This window comes from Coturnix japonica, chromosome 2 (assembly GCF_054131305.1).
Source record: "Coturnix japonica strain WE chromosome 2, WE-NBRP24, whole genome shotgun sequence".
Taxonomy (NCBI): Eukaryota; Metazoa; Chordata; class Aves; order Galliformes; family Phasianidae; genus Coturnix; species Coturnix japonica.
In genome coordinates this window covers 108,470,120-108,491,166 of record NC_140664.1, presented here as the reverse complement: position 1 = coordinate 108,491,166, position 21,047 = coordinate 108,470,120, and the positions used below count along the sequence as shown (strand labels likewise).

At 42.6% G+C, this 21,047-nt stretch overlaps 2 protein-coding genes across 5 annotated transcripts in view; both read right to left on the bottom strand.

Annotated features, from left to right (window-relative positions):
- Positions 1-7,290, bottom strand: part of SCRN1 (secernin 1) — a 29,018-nt gene extending 21,728 nt beyond the window's left edge. Inside the window, exons 1-2 of one of the 3 annotated variants that reach the window (XM_015853805.3) lie at positions 6,770-7,290; positions 690-849 (exon numbers count right to left, since the gene is read on the bottom strand). In XM_015853805.3, coding sequence (XP_015709291.2) covers positions 690-848 — 159 coding nt within the window. In that variant the 5' untranslated portion in view covers position 849; positions 6,770-7,290. Of the gene's footprint in view, positions 1-689; positions 850-1,715; positions 1,855-6,769 lie in introns of those variants that run through there. The other 2 variants (XM_015853804.3, XM_085540544.1) reach the window with 2 other exon arrangements.
- A 7,002-nt stretch (positions 7,291-14,292) lies between these two features.
- On the bottom strand, positions 14,293-20,783 carry FKBP14 (FKBP prolyl isomerase 14). 2 transcript variants are annotated; one of them, XM_085540545.1, is made up of 5 exons: positions 20,474-20,783; positions 20,053-20,115; positions 19,262-19,413; positions 17,014-17,141; positions 14,293-15,498 (listed from the first exon to the last, which is right to left on the bottom strand). In XM_085540545.1, exons 3-5 carry the CDS (start codon positions 19,386-19,388, stop codon positions 15,340-15,342), a joined length of 414 nt encoding a protein of 137 aa, XP_085396671.1. In that variant the 5' UTR covers positions 19,389-19,413; positions 20,053-20,115; positions 20,474-20,783; the 3' UTR covers positions 14,293-15,339. The 2 variants fall into 2 exon arrangements, with proteins under 2 accessions (XP_085396671.1, XP_015709201.1); XM_015853715.3 differs by lacking the exon at positions 20,053-20,115.
- Between the last annotated feature and the right edge of the window lie 264 nt (positions 20,784-21,047).

Sequence of the window (21,047 nt, the reverse complement as noted above, 5' to 3'; positions counted from 1 at the left end):
GGGTTGGGATTACTTTACATCCAAGATTAAACCATTACATGCAAGTAGCAAAACAAATCAGGAGAACATTAACTGCTGTAAAGACAAACAGCACCACATTCTCTAAAATTTGGAAGCTGTCCCACTTTGAAGACAGAATAAAATTGGCTCTGGTGTTAGGATCTTTTCTGGGGAAGTAACAGCTCTGATATCCATGAATGATCTGTAGGGATTGGTGATACCCTCCTTGTGAATCCCATTTAACGTCTTCAGCCTTCTGCACAGACACAGTGATGGATGCAGGTCCTCTGCTCAAATGGCCACCCCCACTAACCGTTGTCTTTCCTTCTGCTGCCTCAGTCTCTTCATTTTGCCTTCAAACACACTTGCCCTTGCTCCTTTCCAGTTTGTTCTCCCCTTTCTTAACCTCCTCTCATCTAGGCTACATAGTGCAGTTTTCTGAGATGTGAACAACTCAGCCTGTATGCTGAGAAAAGTGTGGGTCAAGGAAATTTCCTCAATTAAACAACAATAAAATATTACATTCCAAATTTCATATGAAGAACTTTCAGAAATGTCATCTTCCCCTGCTCAAGAGAGGCTTGAATGAAGGGAACAAGGATTCCACAGTCTGACAAGAAAACAAATATCATTCATTTATTTAGATAATACTCATTTCTCACTGCTGGAATGCAACGATTCACTCTCACCTCAACTTTACTTCCTGGATCGTGATTTGCAGCAGCAAAGTAGACAACCTCCTGAACTTCATCCCTAGGCCGTGCTGAGTTCTTTCCAAACACCACCAGCCCATCTCTGGAACATGGGGGAAAGGCTACAAAGCAGTAACTTGGAGGAGCTTCGGTCATCCTAAAAAACAATAAAGTTAAAACTGACGTTTGTCTAAATTGTAATTTCATACATTAAAGAATCATTAACTCTACCGTGATTTGTTGTATCTAAGAGACATCATGTCTCCTCTGTCAGTTGATTATGTAATGATAGTGGAAGATGATGGCAGCCCAGAGGCAGCTCATCTGGGTTAATAAAAAGAACTGTAGCGATTCTCAGACATGTTTTACCCAGGCCTTGAGCAGGCATACATTAGAGGAAAGAAGACAAGATGACTGTACCTTTATGAAACTATTTAGTCTCCATAGAAGGAAAGAAAATATTCTGCATCAGTGCTGCTTGGGAACATATGACCTAGATTGTATACTGCTGACTCAGACAAGCGCAGATACACAGAGAATTTCAATTTACTCTCACTGCTCTCATGCAGTTCAATATTAAAGAATAATAAATTAAAACTAAAAAAGAAAAGAGAGAGAGAAAGAGAGAGAGAAAAAACACACATTTGAGGGATTCCTGAGGGAGGACAGTGGTATAAGTGGAAACAGAACAAAGATATAGCACAGTTATAACAACTGTCTGTCAATTTATCTACTCAGATCAGAGAGACTGAAGCACTAATGGCACTTCATTTCCTCTGTGGTTTGTCTGCATTGTTGCTCTTACCTAAAGCTAATTGATTGCAGTTTAGTTGTTTATGCAGGCTAATATGAATATTCTTTAAAATGCTTGTATGGTAGCACAAACATTGTAGGTGTTCTTAATGCCAGTTATTCATAAAGAAAAAAGTAAATGATTTCAGTACTACGACACCGCAGTAGTTTGTCTTGTATACACTGCTATAATTGAGTTTCTCTCCCTTCATGGAACCTTGTGACACACACCAGAAGAAAAAGGTTCAGTGTTTGTTAAGACAGCACTCAACACCAATTCCTGAGATGGTTTCACAGATCTTATCATCACATCAGAAATTTCCTCTTGCAAAAATAAAGGAATATATTCCTCTTCTCCTTCCACAATATCCTGAATAGGTTAAAAAAAATACGCACATGTTTCAATACATCAGACACAAGCACCACAATCAAAACTTCCCGCAAAACACTGTGCTAAAGGTGTCCCCTGTCAGCACAATGAGGGCTGACAAACTGTAGGGAACTCACGTAACCTTTTAATTTAGGTAAGGTTTTATACAAGAGTAACCATCCAGCTAAGATGAAATCTCACTCCGTTACACTCACAAGCCCCTCTTTATAGACAGAGTTTAGACCTCTGAGCAGCTATAAGCTGGAATGGCTTCAGCTGGTAAAAATGCACCTGCACAAGGCAGGCTTTTATGTACCTCCAGACTAAGTAGTTCAGGAAAACAACTTACAATCTGTAGGTATCCAATGCTCTGTAGAATCCTGAAGTCTTGCTTGGCATAAAATGGGGTCACTTTTATCTGTCAGGTTTTTTATTTGTTTCTATACATTTACCAACAGTTACTGAAACAAACAAAAAACCAAAAACCAACAAAAAAAGCCATTTTGGTAACACTAAATATGAACATGGGAGTAAGTTACTTCGTAACACTCCATAACGCATTACACTTCACACGGGGCTGCATATAACAGTTAAACACCAGAAGCTAAATGTTACAGCCTTATACTAACACACAATTATCCTAAAAGTCCCCACTGGGATCTTAAATTGTGTTTCTGAAGAGGGAAGCCAGTTAGCAGTCAGCTACAACTTAAATCAACTCACTTGCATTTTACAGAATGGCTGACGTTGGTACATACCTCTGGGTCCATCTGTCCAACCTGTGCTCCAGCAGGGACACCCAGAGCAGGGTGCCCAGGCCCATGTCCAGACAGCTTTGGAGATCTCCAAGGAGGAGACCTCAGTCTCTGGGCAGCCTGTGCCAGTGCTCAGCCACCCATGCAGCATAGAAGTGTTTCCTGATGCTCAGATGCTGCGTTCTGTGTTTCACTTTGCGCCCACTGAACCTTGTACTGGCACCACTGAAAACAGCAAGGCTCCATCCTCATTGCACCCTCCCTTGCATGTATTTGATGAGATACCCCTCAGTCTCCTCCTCTTCAGGCCTGGCTGTCCCAGCTCTTAGTCTCTCCTCACAAGAGAGATGCTACAACTACATTTACCCTTTACCACCTTGGCAACACAAGATGCTCTTCAGCCAACCACAGACACTCATCAAACATTTTCTGCTTGTCTTCAAGAGTTTGTTGATACAACTATTATGCTGTACAAGGTGAAGTCTAAACTCCCCTTAATGCCCCATTTTTCAACTATGCTGGTGACTGTCCTTGATAACTTACTGTCATCTCCAGAAATGGTCCACAACTTTTCAAACCCATACCCACAAACACAAGGCTGAGAGGGTTAGCACTAGGGTTTCATCTCAGACCTTCACAGCAGTTTCAATAATCATATAGACTATTTTTCCCCTCTCTTGCTTCTATAGTTTCTTTGAATTACAGTTGGTCTGGGACAAATGCTTTGGATACCAGGAATACAGAGGCTGATTTTGCTGATAAGTTTTGAATGCTTTCTGGTTATGTCAGTGTTTCCTTTAACATTTATATTGCAAAAGGTATTTGAGCTGCTTCTAAACTCCAGAGAGCACATTAAACCTTTTACAAAGACGTACAGCTTGTTTCTGTGTATAGAAGCATGACATTTCCTCACTGTATTTTGTGCTCTTACAAAACAGGAGCCCAACTGTGCTAATACTTCTGAACTATTCAATAATGTTTAAAGATTCCGGTAAGTCTGTTTTCATTGCTACCAGAAAGGACAAGCCACCTAATCTGCAGCAAACTTCTGCAATTAAGAACACAGAGGCAGCACCCAAACAACATTCCTCAAATTTGGATTAATGGTCTCTCATTAGGAAGGAAAGAATATATCAAATGGGCCATATATCACGTACCTCTTATCTCTCCCATGTTCTTAACGAGGTGGCAGGAAGAAGGTCAGTCTCAATTGTGAAAACTGTAGTTTAGCCATTGGTTTTGAACCAATGCTTTAACCTTCACAATAAAATGCTTCCTGTGCCTGAGACAAGCTTGTCTTTCCATTACAAATCAAGTCTAGCATCTTATGCACAGAGACATGTGATCTCTGCATCCTGCAGAAAAGCAAGGTTTCCAAAAACAGAAATGAAAAGCAAAATTCATTCAGCTTCAGGCACAGAACAAAGACAGCAATCTGAAAGGCACAATAATAATATTGTTCCCATCTTAGGGCACGCTGAAAGCTTATCTATTTTAAATGGACAATTTGGACAGTTTTAAAGACTGACTTACCAGGAAAGGGGAAGGTTGCATTCATTAAGAAATTAGAAAAGCAGAGGCTGTTCCTGAATATAAAGCACAGAACTGTGCCAGCTTTGTGTGTTCCTATGGTTTGGATGTTTCGTTATTAGTCTGATTGACTCTTTCCTTACCACACAACAAACTTACCACTCAAAGTTGCCACATCCTACAGAACTGTAACTCAGCTTTGATAATCTGTCTCTCCAGTTGTCTGAAAAGGTATCTAAGAGGAGTTAGCAGCAGCTGAAAAACCAAGCTCAACTTCTCTCTCTCAAGTCAGTCACTCTCCTTGTACTAACAACATCAGAAGGAATTACTGCATTTTGGAGGATATGAGCAAAACCTCAGATTTCTAGCCAGAGGTTTGGGATGGCCATTTCTTCCAATAGCTTCACTTTTCTTACTTATGAGATGCAGCAGTTCCCTACACAGGCATAAAATCTAGCTGCATTTCAAAGCTTTCCCACAGAGCACACCCCCTTCAGTCATTTTACTGAACAAACACATCATAGGCCTGAAAGGAACTGAAAACATTTCTCCTGTCGTATGTGGTGAAAAATTGGGATGATCCTGAAGACTGTTGCTAGATTTTTTTTATATCCACGTAGCAAATGAGATACTGGCACAACTCCTCAGCATTTACAGTCTTAACATAAGGTAAGATCTCAGCCATTAGAAAGTTTGCAGTCCCCCGACCAACCAGTCCTATTTTCATTGTCTGATAAGCCCTCAACCATCCTGTCACAGCAGACATCTTTCAAAAGCAAATGGGATCTTATTTTTTGCCTCAAGTAGTTCACATTACATTGATGAAAAACTAGTTCTATTTAAAAACAAATTAGGGTCAGCCATCCAGAAGACAACAGATTTCAATCTCATTTCCATTACAGGCTGTGCACGAAGGGAAAATTCATTATTTATACCACCAGCTCTTCACTGAGTGGATGTCAGTGCACTTAATTAAGTCTCCAAGCAGACACAGAACTATATTCCTTTTGTAGCTGCTATTCCAGCCTGAAACCTGGGGTCATATTTGAGCCTCTTCTTTTGGTAGGGAAAGGATTTGTTTTCTTGCACAAGTTCTCAGCTTTTGCCACTTGGGCAGGGACTGTAGTCAGGACTTACTGGCATCCAAAGTATCTTTGCACAGCACAGAAGTTCATTGTGAGATGGTGTTATTGCTGCACAGTTTTTAATCAGGGTAGTTCTCCATATTTATACAATCCAGTTGTGCTGTTCAGTGATGTCCTGATCTGGCACAGGAAGGAATGCCCAGTTCCACACAGAACTGCCTGATGTGCATTGACTGGCAGTCCTTTCAAATTAGCAGCACCGTGGTGTTAACAAGGGGTAAAATAAAAAGCATCCAAGTGCCTTGTCGGAAGCCTCATTGTTGATTAAAATGTAACTCAAAACAAGAGTAAGTGTTGCAATGCTATAGCAACTGAGTCTGTAAAAGTTACCACATAATAAAATACCTTGTGGCAGAAGCCAGCCACCTGGGTACCTTGAGTGACAGGCAAGGACCCCAGTTCCATTCCATTTCTCAGTTTACTGACTTTACATGAAGAAAAAGCTACTACACAACAGGGACAGCGTCCAGTTCCACAAACCTTTAAGTCCAAAACGAACAAGGGAATTCTCACTGGAAGCTTCTAGCACTAACTAGCACACCTTCCCACATGCAATCTGTGTGGTTGACTTTTGAAGAGAGGGTGGATGGAACAAATCAGTACCTCTACCAAAAATACACTCAGCAAGAGTAAGCAAATGCAATTTAAACCGTGCCCTACTGTAGTAGGAAAACAAAGGTTATAAATATCTTCCAAAAGGACCTCAAACTCCAAGCACCAGAAATGCTGTTTTAGGCAACATAAACCCTACTCACGTCAATGAAGGATTTCTTTCCATCCACTACATTTGCTTCAGTATTACATCTGTGTTTTCAGACTGTCCACGCAAACCCTGGGACCTAAACAGCTTGGGAAAGTTTACTGCACCAGATTTGAGATGAATCGAGGTTGAAATCCCATGTTCAGAGAGACTAAATTCCTAAATACATATGACAGGGCTTGCTCTGAGGTTTCTGCTTGTTTGCTTGGAGGGCCCAGGGTGCATGTTATGAACAGAACTGCATGCTTAGAGGAGCTTTAAATCCATAGCAGCTTTTAGACCAACAGCATAAACGGTAAAGGCCTATAATGGATGCAGCTTCTCACAGGTTCATGTACTTATTACCTCCTGAACTGCTGAGTAAATCGAACATGCACAATCAGCTTGCATCACCGAATTTACCCACTCTACTGCAACACAAGCTCTTCTCCAAGATCACTACAGTTAAAAGTTCCACATTTTACACATTTGGACGGCTCACCCACAGCTCTAAGGAATTTTTTCACACTGATGGATTTACACATATGCTCACTCACAGGCTCAGGGCCTAATAAAGCTCCCCTCTGCTTGGCATGCTGCTGTAATAAGACCTTTTTCTCCTCCCTTATTATCGGCACCGGAGAAAACGACTTCATTGAAGGCAGGTCAATCGGAGAGCAGCATAAATCAAGCTTTGTAGACACCGCACGGAGCCGTTTGTGTCAGCAAGAGCATCGTGCACCCACCTGAGAGCAGCAGCGCCTGGAAACGGCACCGGGGCGGCCACATTCCAAGGTGACTACGCGAAAAGGCACCTTCACATAACGGGGGGGTGGGGAGAGTGGGGTGGGGGGAGGAGGTGGAAGAGGAACAGGGGAGACGGCAAGCAATGCTCGCTTAAAAAGCAGAAGGGAAACAGCCAGCAGAGAGGGCAGCCTGAGGAAAGCAAGCACCGGAGAGCCCTGCCATCAACCGGAGGGCGAGGGGACAGCGGGGTGGCGAGGGGCGGCCGAGGCAGCCATGTTCCGCAGCCCCGCGGCAGGTGCTCGGAGCCGCCGAGGAACGGGAGAACCGCGATGGGCTGCGGGGAAGCGGCCCCGCCGCCTCCATCCCTCCCACCCGCCGCACCCAGCAGCTCGCTGCCCACCGCCGCCCGCTGCATCGAGCGCTGCCCGCGGCGATCCCGCACCGTTACGCACCTGGAGCTGCGCTGCTCTGCCCTCAGCCCGGCGCTGGCGGCGGCCCCTGCCGGTCTCCCCCCTTCCCTGCGTGCGCAGCCGCCTCCCGAACCGCTCCGCGCCGCGAGTCCCGGCCGCTGCGGCGCTGCGGAGGACGCGGTGGTTGTGCGGCCCCACAATGCGGGGAAGAGGTGGCCGCGTTTGGGCACAGAGTGGCCCACACGTCCTCGATCTTCGTGTGACCTCCAGACTGGGTGAAGATGGGAGGATGGCCCTGAGATCAGAGCTTCTCAACTGGCCTCAAGGGATGTGGCACCGCTCCACCCCAAGAACTTGCCAGCTCCGTGGCCATGAGCATCCATCCCTCTTGGGGGAAGGAACTTGTCATGATGTGCTCCCTAGGGAAGATTTAGGTTGGATGTTAAGGGGAAGTTCTTCACTAGGAGAGTGGTTAGGCCCTGGAACAGGCTGCCCAGGGAGGTTGTGGATGCCCCGTCCTTGGAGGTGTTCAAGACCAGGTTGGACGGGGCCCTGGGCAACCTGTTCTAGTCAATGTGTATGTTTGGTGGCCCTGCCAGGCAGGGGGGTTGGAACTACATGATCCTTGAGGTCCCTTCCAATCCGGGTCATTCTGTGATTCTGTGGTCAGAGCTGGATTCCTCAGCACATTTCACAGTATAATAGGGGTTGGAAGACACCTCTGGAGCTCGTCTAGCCCATTCCCCATGCTAAAGCACATCCTATCACTTGTCAGTGGCCAGAATCATTAATATGGTCCAGGTTGGCCTAACAGACCTGCAGGATGGATCACCACAAAAGTCATAGGACCAGCAGTCGCTTCCAACAGTACAAGTCACTCGCCTCTACAAGGTGGGAATTGAGACACCTGAATATCACACTGCTCAGTAGACCACTAGATCTAGTTTAATATAAAGGAAAAATGAAAAGGCAGACAGGTTCTGCATACAGAACCTCGCATGAAAAAACAACTTAGAAGGAAAAACTCTGGAACCATATATGGAGACAGTAATTTCCTCTCACTGCCTCAAACAACGTGGATCCGTGAGACTGCATGGGTTCAGAAAATATGGGTGAGCTCTGGATACCATTGCAGACCAGAAGCTGCATCTTCATTAGTAACAAAAAAAAATTAATAAATAGAATAATTGCTGTTCACAGTTGAAGTCTCAGTGAATTAAAAATGCTGTGCCATCTGCACTTTGCATTCAGCAACCTGAATAGAGACTAATACAGAAGTCACCACTTAGGCTTAATACTCTTCATTAAAACACAGGGCTGATCTATAGCTTCACGGAGCTCTTAATACTCCAAAGGTCTTCTGTTGTGTATTTTAGATAAGACCTTTGATTTCCTGTGCTGATCTGTTTGCTGTAATCAGAATTACAGTTGAAGGTGTTGTGTGATGGAAAAAAAGGCTGGATACCTCCTACTTGAAATATCTGACTGGAAGGTGATTTGAATTGCTTGAATCAATACTGAGAAGCTGAGGAGTTCACACCAGTTTAATTGTAATGATTTCACTTAAACATAACAACCCAAATTCCTTGCTCTGGAATTACATCAGGGATGAACCACGTCACAGCTTGCTTCTCAGAAGGAGAAAGATAGAAAGAAAAGAGCAGGTACAATTTAAAAGGAATTCTAAATTATATCCTATAACACACCCCTTACATTGCCTGTATTATGCTCACTTACATGACTAAGTCTGTTCTCCTAATTACTCTAGAGATGATTATGGCTGAGTATAATCTATCTAAGAATTATTAGACTGTCTACTGAATGACTGAACACTGGCTACACAGAAATCCTTGATACTTCTTTTCTGTGTAAGCTGTCATGAACTGCGTAAAGCAGCAAGGATGAGTGGTTAGAGCACAGTCCCGGCAATCAGGAGAGCTGTTCTGCCATAAGCCTACAGCTTGTTAACCTCATGGCAATTAAACTGCCTCATAAATGAATTGGGGAGAATGAAATGGAGTGAGCTTTTGGTTACAGCTGCATCTTTTGAAACCTTTGAGTGGAGACTGTTGCATAAACAAAGAGCACAAAACTATTATGGTTAGGACAAAGCCATAATGTTCATCTATTTTTTGTTCATCGCATTTAATATAATGATATCAGAATTTATGGATATGTAAAAAATGCAACACAAAAAAGACCACCTGTAGCCTTAAATTCCACTAAACTTAATGGACTCCACTTGCAGTGAATAACAGAAACAAAAATCCTCCTAAGTGCATAAAACTCCATGCAACGCTGACAAAAACCCTGAAGCCCTTAGGATAACAGTCATACCATAGGTCAGCAAATTCAGATGAGCTATGATTTTGTGATGCCATAACGCAAATTAAAAGAGCAGAAATTATCAACAGCACTTGGGTGTTGGTTTCTTTTTTATAGTAAGGAGGTTGGTGCAGATTGCACTTCTTCCACATTAATGGTAGTTCTGTCCATAACAAAGACAGAGTGTGGCAGGTGCATTATTCTGATACAGAGATCCCATCTGCTGGGCTCAGTGATTGTTTGAATTACAAAGATAGGAGAAATCCTGGGTGCACCCCCTTTATCCAATTACACCATTGAAGATTAAGCTATGTAAATGCCCACAGCTGTACATAAGATGCCATCACAGGCACAATGGTATGCTTAGATGCCCAGTTCTTACTCATGCACACAGAAAGTAATTCATTTCTCCATTGCAGAAGTGATATAACAAAGCACAACTGCTAACCAGAGTCACGGGGGCAGAAGAAGTCAGCACACCACAAGGATTCAGGGCATGCTTAATGTCTAGAGACCTGTCAGACTCAGCACTGAACTACACAACTAAACACCCATTCAAGAAGGTTGCCTTTTCCTGGACTGATGACTGGATTTATATCAAAAAAGCATCAGTCTATCACTTAATTTTTAGCACAGGAAAACCAGAACGTTTACAATATATAATAATAATAACCTGTATAATAATCTGTGACAGCGTAATTATTTCCATAATTCTGAAGTTATCATGAGATATATTTATTATTATTGACTTAGAAAAACTCTAGGCCTACACACTTCATAGGTGAGTTACCATTCACCATTATCTAAATAGTAGATCTTTGGTTGCACCCACCCAAGCGGCTTTGTAACACATATTAGAGTATCACATATCTGAATAATTTGTGTCTAAATTGCTGCAAATTAAATCACAGCACTTAAAGATTGAACAGTAACGAAAGGGACAGAAAATGCCACTACGTGATGGATGAGCCATCTGGTGCAGTGCAAACAGCACTCACTTGGAGCAGGTTAGTTTTCTGATTAGTTACCACAGCAACAGGTCTGCCGAGTACACTTACAAGTCAAAGATGTGTCAGCAACCGCTGTTCACCATTGCATACACAAACTGTCCCCCTGCCTTTCTACTTTCTATTCTATTTCCCCCCCCCCAACATTGCCAGGGCTCTGGTATTTTCCCCAGGCTTGTGCTCAGCTTTACACCCTAAGGCAGCAGTGTGACAGCCGGACCTGGCTGGTAGCACTTCAGCTAGTTATCTAGAGACATCATTGCTTCTGTACTGCTCTCCCACAGCTGCCTACTGAAAAGGCAAGGTGCAGAGGTTAAGGCTGCCTTCATGCTGCCCCACTGCTGAATGAATGGCAACTTGAGGCTGTAAAGCCCTGTTATAAGCAGGACTTGCTACCAAATTAACTAACACTGGCTGTTTCTGTTTCCCAGGCTTTAATCCAACTATTACCAGTGACAATAGCAATGAGTACAAGATGGCATGTGCTCTTCTAAGGGCTGGAATAATAGTAACAATTTGCATTTGCATCCTTCCGTTAAAAGGAAGGAGCACAAAACAGTATTTTCATCAGAGCTGCTAAGAGTAATCCAGAAAGTCAGGGTTTTCTTTAAGCTACTGTTAGTCTGTTAGGTATAAATATATGGATTCCATACCCAGAGTTGGACACAGAGTCACTAATAACATTTTGCTTTGCATTTATGGAATGAAAGCCTGTTCTCTAAAAGCATAGCCCAGCAGATTAGAGACCAGAGCTAAGCTGTGCTGTTTACTTGCAGAGAGGCAGCAAGCCACATGTGCAAAAGAGATGGGTATTACCTATTTTATTACTCTGGGAAAGAAAAAACATCAGCTCCTTTAAAGAAATTTCAATGGCAACAAAATGTAAGAGGACAGAATTGATTTAATGCTTCCAGTCTGACTCTCAGATGAGAAATCAATTCTCCTGCGTCATTTAATCTCCTTAAGCAGGTCACAACACAAACTAGAAATGAGAAGCATCGTACCTAATACAAAGAGCAGCTCTCAGTGGTAGGACCAGACTCAGAAATTTGAATTAAAGGAAAGCATAAAGGAGAGTTGAGGAGCTCTGAAGAGTTGGCAACACCAGATTTCAGCAGTCAAATAAATCCTAATATATTTTTGAAGTGCTTTTGTTCAGTGTTCACTTAGTCAAGATGCAGAGCAATTAAAAGAAAACAAACCAACCACCCCACAACAAACATGCAAACATGTGCAGAAGCTCCAGAACATCATTTTCCCTGGTTTCCACTTGTGGCTCAGTCCAGCCCTTGTAGCCCCATTGCAGGAAATGAGACGAGGACAGAGCTAAGGAATACAGAGCACATATGCTTAAAATCCCTCCCACATACATGATGTGTTACTAACATTACAAAAGGGATTTCATTTAGTAAATAATAAGCCAGCAAGTTGTTAATGTAAGCTCTAGTAGAGGATGCATCCCCCTGGGCGAACTCTCACTCTCAGTCAAGCACAGAGTATTCAGAAACCTTGCACAGAATTATTTGCCTCACACGCTGAAGTTCCAGTTTATCACACAGTGGCAAATTTCTCAGCTAAATTAAGCTCCTACTTGTTGTTTGTTTGTTTTATTTAAGAATCATTCAAGATAGAAAATACCACAAGGCTTTCAAACCAAGCAAAACCTAAACCACTCTACTTTCAGAACTGAAGAATGGAAGTTTGGGGATGCAAATTATGCAATGAAAGAGGCATTTCCCATCTGAGCTCCCTGCAGGTTGGGAAAGCTAAGGATGGATGTATTTGTCCCTGCAGCTTCTTGCTGAGCTTCTCAGTTACCTTCCTTGAGTAGAACTGAGGACACAATCAGGCACAGATATAACAACAGAAGCAGAAGAGCTACAGAATGATCATTATTATGTCACAGTTGTTTTTCCTACACACCAGGAGAAAAGTAGGGCACAGAACGTAAGCACTAGGATTGGCTTTCAGGAAAAGCTAAAATTATCCAGGATTATATGAAAATAAGAAGGCTCTGTTTTAGGTTTATTTCATGGTTTGTTTCTGCAAAAGCTTTACAGTGAGGCTGGGGAGCTTTTAAGATGATATTAAACTCAGAATAACTATTCTGAATATTCTTTAATGAACCTTGAAAGTGTGAATTAAACTTTGTGGTTAGAGTAGAACCCACAAACAAAACAAAACAAATTTAACGGTTGACCTATTTTTACGTGGAATTCCCAAAGACGCCATGGATCATTTTCATTCTTAGCATCATGAACAATAAATTATCATAGCAGCTCAATATGTGCTTCACACTGCAGTTTTATGACCCCATCATAAACACCTCAATACCAGAAGCGCTGTTGACAGCACAGACATAAGTCAAGCAAAGACTTGAAACCCAATGAAGCAATTTCCTTTAGCTTCAACACCGTTTGCCATGTCAGTTGATTTCAGAGAAGAAAGCTCCAGAAAACACTTAAGACTGTAAAGTCGTTCCTGAAGCTTTGCCAAAAGCCTTCTTGTGTCACTGCATTGCTTATCAAGGATTTTCAAATAAAAGGAGCATTGAAGTACACAAAACAGCAACTCCTATTGTAATTGCTAGGGCATAGCTCTGAATGACAGTAGGTAAAATAAGTAAATAAAGTGTTCCCCTCCATAACCAGAAAACAAAGTGTGAAGAAGGCTACAGGCTGCAAGAGGAATAATCCAGCACATGCTCAACACTGTTAAACCATCTAAATCAGCCAGTTGCTGAGCACAAGTTCCAATCCCCCTCCTCCCATCAGAGGAGGAGCAGCTGCTCATCTCTGCTCTCCTGTAGGTATCTAGCTGGCTCCTGCTGACACTGCAGCATCAACACCCCAGGGATTAACAACCAGATGCAGCTGAGGGTAAGACAGGCAGAGTTGTTTCCTAAGAAATCTCTTCATTTTCACAGAGGGATTTGAATGATAGCAAATGGTAATGAAGTTGTAGCAGCTTCTTAAGTCTGCTGCTGATTCTGCACTTTTAAAAAGAATTTAAGTTCAATTTCAGAAACGTAACATAGCTACCAAGAAAAGCATTAAAACCCATTCACTCTGCATAAATCTATGCATAGCACACCAAATCAATGTGAAGAAGTAGACAGGCTGGAGAAAGTGGGCCCGTGAAAACCTAATGAGGTTCAATAAGGCCAAGTGCAGGGTGCTGCACTTAAGCCAGGGCACTCCCAGATATTGATACAGACTGGGGGAAGATCTCCTAGAGAGCAGCCCTGCAGAAGACCTGGGGGTCCTGGTGGACAAGAAGCTGGACATGAGCCACAGGTCATAAAATATCACATGCAAGAACACAAGAACTTCACCCTTTCATATCTTCACATAACACATTCACTGCACAGAAATCCTTGCTGTACATAAGTAGCCCAACTATAATAAAGCAACCTTCCAATGCTTACATGCAACACTAGATTGCAGAGAAAATTTTCAGCACGCTAATAGACAATTTGGAGTGCACAGCCCCCCAGTTGGCACAATGCAGCAATACTGATTTTACACAACTTGGTTTACCTCATATCCCTAGGCCAGTATTTTTAAATCCAAGTATTCTGTTCAAAAACCCATTTTAGAGCTGGCAGAGTAAAGGCTAATTCCTTCCAAGAGATACCTCATCCACTCATTGAGGCCCACGGATGATGGCTAAGCTTCTTCCTCTCTAAAGAGGGTTCATACCCTTTTCAAGAGGGAGTTGAAATCCTCATCATCCCCACCAATAAAGATGCAGCAGCAGAACATTTACCTCACACCTCTATTTTTCTAAAAAGGTCACTTTATTACTTAAGACTCAAATAACATTTTTTCTACCTGTGAAAATACAGCAAAGGTGCAAAAAATAAGACAAGTTCTACAATTCAGACAGTAGCAAAGCTGGCAAGCAACACAGAGTGTTCCTCAGGACATACTGACCTTCATGTTAGCATGCTCCTTCCTTTCTGAGAATGGGGAGAAATAGATGCCTCTCAAAACCTGAGGCAAAAACGGCGTAATCTTTTTGCAAACACAAAAATCTGTTTCAAAAGCAACACATGTAAAGAAATGAAGGACATTACCTCTGCAGAACAACAAAACTGCTATTTGGAAAACAGTACATTATTTTCTAGAACGGTGCCAATATGAAAATGAGAAAGTCAAATATTTGACTCCTGCTTTGTCTGTTACATTTCTTTCTTTAGTGATGCAAACAGTTATTTTGGTATTCTCCCTTTAGAGAAGCAGAATCACCATAGGACAGCCATTCTTCTCATTCAGCTCTGTACCGGTTTCTCAGTTGTCATATGAGGTGCTGATGCTTTCTAGTATAACTTTCCAAAATCTGCAGAAAACAAGCAAGGCCAGCACGCTGCTTTACAAGCAGCAACATATAAGAAAGAAGGTCAAATAATTGATTAAGTCAGACCAGAAGTCATATGTAAAAGCCACTGAACGTGATCTGAAGAAATAAAGCACATAAAAGCACTGTACTGGATTTTGATTTTCAAGTTGTTCGATAACTGGAAACCTCGTTTCATTTCTAAAAAAATAAGTTAATACAAAATTAAAAAACACCAAGTGTGCAAGTCTCCATTGCACAACATTAAGTACAATTTCAAACTTACAAGTAGTTCAACATTTCTTTTTCTAATTACATAAAGAACAGAAATTCTCTTTTAATATAAAAAAAACAGCATGGGTTTGTTTTTTTGTCATTTCTTTTCCGCCCATGGCAGCTGTCAGCTCCAAACCTTGGAATCAAGACGACAAGAGAACCAGACAGTCTAAGTCATTGCCATTTGTGTCAAAAAAATTATGTCACCCTTTTCTACAGCTCGTCATGCTTGTATGTGAATTCCCTTGCAGATATAAACCCATCACTGTCTTCATCTTCTTTATCAAAAATGTCTTCAACCAAAACATCGTGCTGGGTGTCATTTACCACTGCTCCATGCTTCTCAAATTCTTTCTTCAGGTAAATTTTCACCTATTAAACAAAAGGTAAGAGTTAATATCTTAGTATGTAAGAAAGTAATTGATTACTGGAGTGTAAGAGACTGAGCTACTATGGTATGTAGTATTAAATTATTGATAGATAACTTTCTTCCTATGCCACCAACAGAATAAAACTTGTCTAACTAGATTCTCTGGCCCTGTTTGGTGATGAAAGAGAAAATAAAGCTAGCAAACTAGTTGCCACAGCTTTATTGTATTTGACTGAAAACTATGCCAGGAAAGAACATCATCTGATGTCTATATAGTAAAGTATAAACAGATCATCAGAAATTCTGGCTACCAATTGGTCAGAAACTAAAACAGCATTCTCACATGTCTTAGCAATTCACCAAACTAACAGATGTAAAATCAAACATTAACCCCAAAATGATACAGAAATCTCTCCATAATCTTTGCATTTACTATTCCAACAGCAACACATTATGATGCATTACTAGAAAACTCAAGGTTTTGGAGGGCAAATAGGCTCAAGGCGGCTTATGAATGGAGCACTGGAACAGTTACATACACAAAGCCATTTATTAATGGCAAGCAATTTTTACTGAGTTTACCTACCAAGAGCCTAAATGTTCTAAATCACAAAGCTTTCTATCAGAATATTAATAGCAACACACCCCTCTTTTTAACAGATAGAACCTGTTTAACAGAAGCTGCAATATTGGAGTGTTAACAGGAAGATAAATGGGTCACATTTCTGGTCTGTTTTATTCATTTCACATTCTAGTCTGTGTCATGGTCATTACTCATGTTTCTAATATGCATGTCTGAAACACTGACACTGCCGAGCTGCTGTGCATTACAAAAGATCACTCTTCTAGGGACTAGCAAACTAAACAAGTCCCAAATAAAAGGAAGGAGTGAAAACAGGCTGCCCTGAGAGGGCAATGCTCAATAAATGTTTAAATGTAATACTAAGGGACATGGTTTAATGGGGAAATATTGGTGGTGGGTGGACAGTTGGACTAGATAATCTTGGAGATCTTTCCCAACCTTGGTGATCCTATGAACTTAGTGGTTTATCCTGACTTCTCATGGGTAGCATCCACACACTTTAAAAGCAGAAGTCCAAAAATAAGAGGCAACCAGAAGAATAATGCAGAATTGTGCTCCATAAGTGTTCCTCAGGCAGTGAAAGCTACAAAACAGGACTGCTCTACAGTAGGCGATCTTCCAAAACCAGTTTATTAGTGAAGCAGCAACTAACTCAAAAAAATCCCTGAAGTTTTATTTCTAAGACGTTTTACTTCATCGGGCTTTCCATAAGCGTGGGGCACGCTTCCATCACACACCTATGCCTCAACTTGCAATGTCCACTTGTAAGCTCCTCAATTCAGCAGTTCAAGATCCAAGGCTTAGTTTGGTGCAGCATAGCTGTGCACCTTCAGCTTAGTTTTAGTGAAAGCTACGCCTCCTAGAATTACCTTATCATTTCATTTTTATTACATAATTCTGTTAAATTTGCTTGCAAGAAAAGTAACCCACTCACCTCTTGCTTGGACAGCCTCCAGTCATCATTAAGATCCATCTCCTGAAATGACTCATGTGATCTGGGTCCATTCCTAATTTCTAGAAGGTCAATATTGAAGATCAGTGTGCTCTCAGGTGGAATTTTTCCTGCATAGAAGGTTAAACACAGAAGTTAGAAAGATACTCATTCAACGCACCATAAAAGCCACACGCCTCAAAGTAATGTCCTGCTAATCCCACTATTTCAAAGCATCCTGCATTTTGAGCCAAAATGAATAAGCATCTGTAACAGCGATGAGCACACTAGATAGTAGCTCAGACCCTGAGCAGCCCTTGCAGCACATGTGCAACTTCACATGGAACCAGCATTGTTGGAGGCTGGCATGCATTCTTGTGAGTCCCTGTTCGGTAACTGCCATCACAGACTTATGAGACAAGGTTCTTGAACCACTTTTTCATACATAGAGCTAGACAGAGTCTAAGCAGAAAGCAGTGAAATAGACCATAAAGAATGTAGTGCATCAGATGGACTGAATGCTACCTCCGTACGTGGTATTCTGCCACATCTTGACAAGAAAAGCAGAAGGTCAGCTATGCTGTCAATTTCCTGCAGCTGTCTCTGAACTGTGGCACAAAAAGCACTGACCTATTTCCCAACACACAGCAGAAGCTGGCCACATAAGCCTGCTCATAAGATTATTAACATCATCCTATTTTGATGCAAGTCAATACAATAATAATTTTCTGACGGTGGCAGAGAACATTTCGCTGCTACCATCCCTGGAGTTTATCAGTCTCTGGCTTTTTCAGCAGCATGATACAACCTCACACTAAGGGCTGACACTACTGTCAAAGACTATTCAGCACTGAACTCTGCTCCTCTGATATCTGGTCCTATTTAACCTCTCTCTATTTCTATATCAGATAGAAGCACCCCAAAAATACTTGCGTGCCTCAAAACAATAAGGAGAAAATTAAACCTTACTTACTGTTAGGGAGCTGTGAAATTTGTTGCTACAGAGTACACTTAACAAGCTTATAGATCTCTGGGATGAATAAACATACAGAACCTACTGGAAATACAGGCCATGGTGGCCTGCATGGGGTTTGGAACATAGGTCATTTTTTTTTTTTCCCTGAGGGTTGCAGAATAAGGCACGTGACTCATCATTCAGTGCAGAGAGAAATAAAGGTACCAGGTGGGATGCTAATGACCTCCTGTGTGTTCGGTAGAAGGCATGATGAAAATGGAATTCTGTCAGCACAGCAACACAATTACGTTCTAATAGTTCAATGTTTTCCTAAAGCAGGCTGTTCCTTACAGCATCTAGCAGTGTTTACTAGTTCAGCCTTCTTGTATTAAATACACAAGTGGGGCTTGCAAGCTTTTAATATGTAAAGCACTACACTTAGCCTTCAGACAAGGCAATTAGGCTTGTAATTATCAGGTGAGCTCTAAAGCATTTAGTAATTTTTAGTAGGGAAAATAAATGTACAGCAGTGCCCCGCATAAAGCAGAAAAAGTAACATTCCAGCATCGTTTAAACTTGTCACTCACTTAACCACACATTCCAGTCTTGACCTTCTCATTAAAAGAGGGGTCTGTCTGAAAACGTTCAAAAGGGGAGAAAAGTACAGCACACAAGGTTGAGAGAAAACATTACAAGCCATGCTTTTATCTACCTGCACATCATTCAGTACGTTTTTGGTAGATATCAGCTTGCCTGCTAATGTTCCCACATATCTTATATTGGGTAACAGGCGCAGCTGCCCAAAGCTATAAGATGGAAAGAACGAAGAGAAATGAAGAAATAAATGGTGAGTTTTCACTGTAACATTTAAGACCATGAGAGGACGACCAGCAGAACTGGAGCTTCTTCAGCTTCTTAAAAGAACCCACAAAAGAAGAATAATGCTTGCACATGCACAGTCATGGAATTAGGACCACAACAGCCAAAGCATTAACTACAAGTAACCACTTCGAGCTCAACTGAAAATAAATAATAAAGCACTGCTGAGCTCAGCAACACTAAGAGTGTACAGACAGCTGCTGCCATGAATTCCTTGCTGCTTCCACTCACCACTTAAGACACTTAATGAGTATTTTCTGCAGAAAACGAGTTTTCCAGAAAGAGCATCCCACTCCAATTATTTCCCTTAATTAGCGATATCAACATGGAAAGTTTGCTAACCTCTTTGGTCAAAAACTGTAAAGTTAATAGAGATCGAAAAGAATTAAATCAAGGGAAGGAGTTCAGACGTTTTACCTTTCCCTTCTTTTCCATAAGCAAGGGCTGGTGGAATAGTTAGCTTCCGCTTCTCTCCCACACACATGTCCTTCAAACCTTTGTCCCAGCCTTTGATGGCTTCTCTTATGCCAAGTGTAAACCACATAGGATGGCCATTGTTATGTTTGTGACTGGAAAAGAACGGAATAAAACACTTAGTCTTTAAACAGCAAGTTCCATAAGGGGCGTGTAAATAAAAGCCTATACGGTATCTTGGCTTTTCTTAAATGAAAGTTGTAAACTTTTCAAGTCCTTAGAAGTTATGTCTTGCATGACAAGGTGCCTTAAGAACTGCAAAGGAATGAAACAGCTCATACAGAGTGCACTCATAGCAGTGCTGAGCAACCTGGATCCTCATCTTCACTTTCCTGATCGTTCGTTTTACTTTGAAACTAATTAGACTAGAAGAGCATTCATGTTTGGAAGTTAAGTTCAAGGCTGCGTATGTTCTTCGTAAGTCACAAATCAGCTTGGCCACGACTGCAATAAACTTCGTAACATGCTTAGAAGAGTCGGTCACAACTCTTCTGAATAAGCCAGTAGAAGAAAAAACGACTACACAACAGATGGCTAGAAAATGAGAAAGAAATGAGAAAGAAATGCATGCAGAACACACAGAGCAGCCAGACAACCCCCCTTTTCAAAGGTAACCAGGTGGTACTACACAACCAATTCCACTCTATTGACAGGCACAGAGTTTTAACTACAGCCCAAAGCTCCGTTTCCTCACCATGCTGGAAAGGCACCGAACACGACATAAGAGCACTTACAGGAGTTAGTCAGCAGCGGAAACGTAAAGGGTCACTACGACTCCTTTGAGAGAGGCGGGTTAACTACAAGAGAAAACGAGCGAGATTTTAGTTTACATCTGCAAGACCGTGAACGTGCAGGACATTGTCTCTTTTGGATGCTACTTCAAACGAGTTCTACAAAGCAGATTTCAGACCCCTGGGCATTTCGCCACCTAGCACTGTTAGCAGCCCATTGCTTTCCAGGAAAGGCACCATTAACAACAAGGGCTTTGCATTGCTATTGCCCTCTGAATGCCATGCGTCTGGGCCGGGACAGGTAAAGCACATCAGAACCTAAAAGGCAGCAGTGTCTCTCAGATGCAAGCTTGCTGGCTTTTTGCGTTGAGGCGATACCAAAGCTCTTATCTAAGTTGTGCAAGAGGACCCCGTGCAGACTCACGTGGAATGGAACATGGATCCGTCGCTCTGCAGGAATCCCTCGTAGTGCACCAGCATCAGGTCCCCCCACTTGGTCCTGCGGTGGCACAGGAAGGGTTTATGCAGCACCTCCACCTTCACGTCGGCCAAGGGGATGAGGGCCGCTGCCGTGCATCCCAGCAGGGCACCCAGCAGGGCGGCCCGCAGCGCCGCCATGTCCCTCCAGCCGCCCCACCCGGAGCTCAGCTCAGCTCGGCCGCCATGTCCCCGCAGCTGCCGGCAGCGCGAAGCTCGGCCCGACCCGCAGACGTGGCAGAGCCCTCACGTCTGGCAGCCACCGACTCCGTGCCGGCCGGGATCAAGGATAGCACGCCCTCTGATTGGCTCATCTCGAGCAGAATCAGCCTTCCATTGGCAGCCTTTCCTGAGGCTCGGTGGCTAAACCAATGGGGGAGGTTCTGAGCTCCCGGAAGCGCAGCACAGTCCGCACAATAGAGCCGGCGCCGTCAGCAGGGCCGCCATCCTATTGGCTGCGGGAGGCCACCTGCTTCGGCCGTGCTGCGCCCGCTCCCTCCTCCTTTCTCGTGCTCGTCGAG

Excerpts from the sequence above, each read along its gene's own strand:
- FKBP14 (XM_015853715.3), bottom strand. The coding sequence starts at position 20,667 with ATGGCGGCGCTGCGGGCCGCCCTGCTGGGTGCCCTGCTGGGATGCACG. Across the intron at positions 17,142-19,261 it reads TTATGGAAAAGAAGGGAAAG|GAAAAATTCCACCTGAGAGC; the intron begins GTAAAACGTCTG and ends CCTTCTATGCAG. Across the intron at positions 15,499-17,013 it reads GGAGGCTGTCCAAGCAAGAG|GTGAAAATTTACCTGAAGAA; the intron begins GTGAGTGGGTTA and ends TTTGTTTAATAG.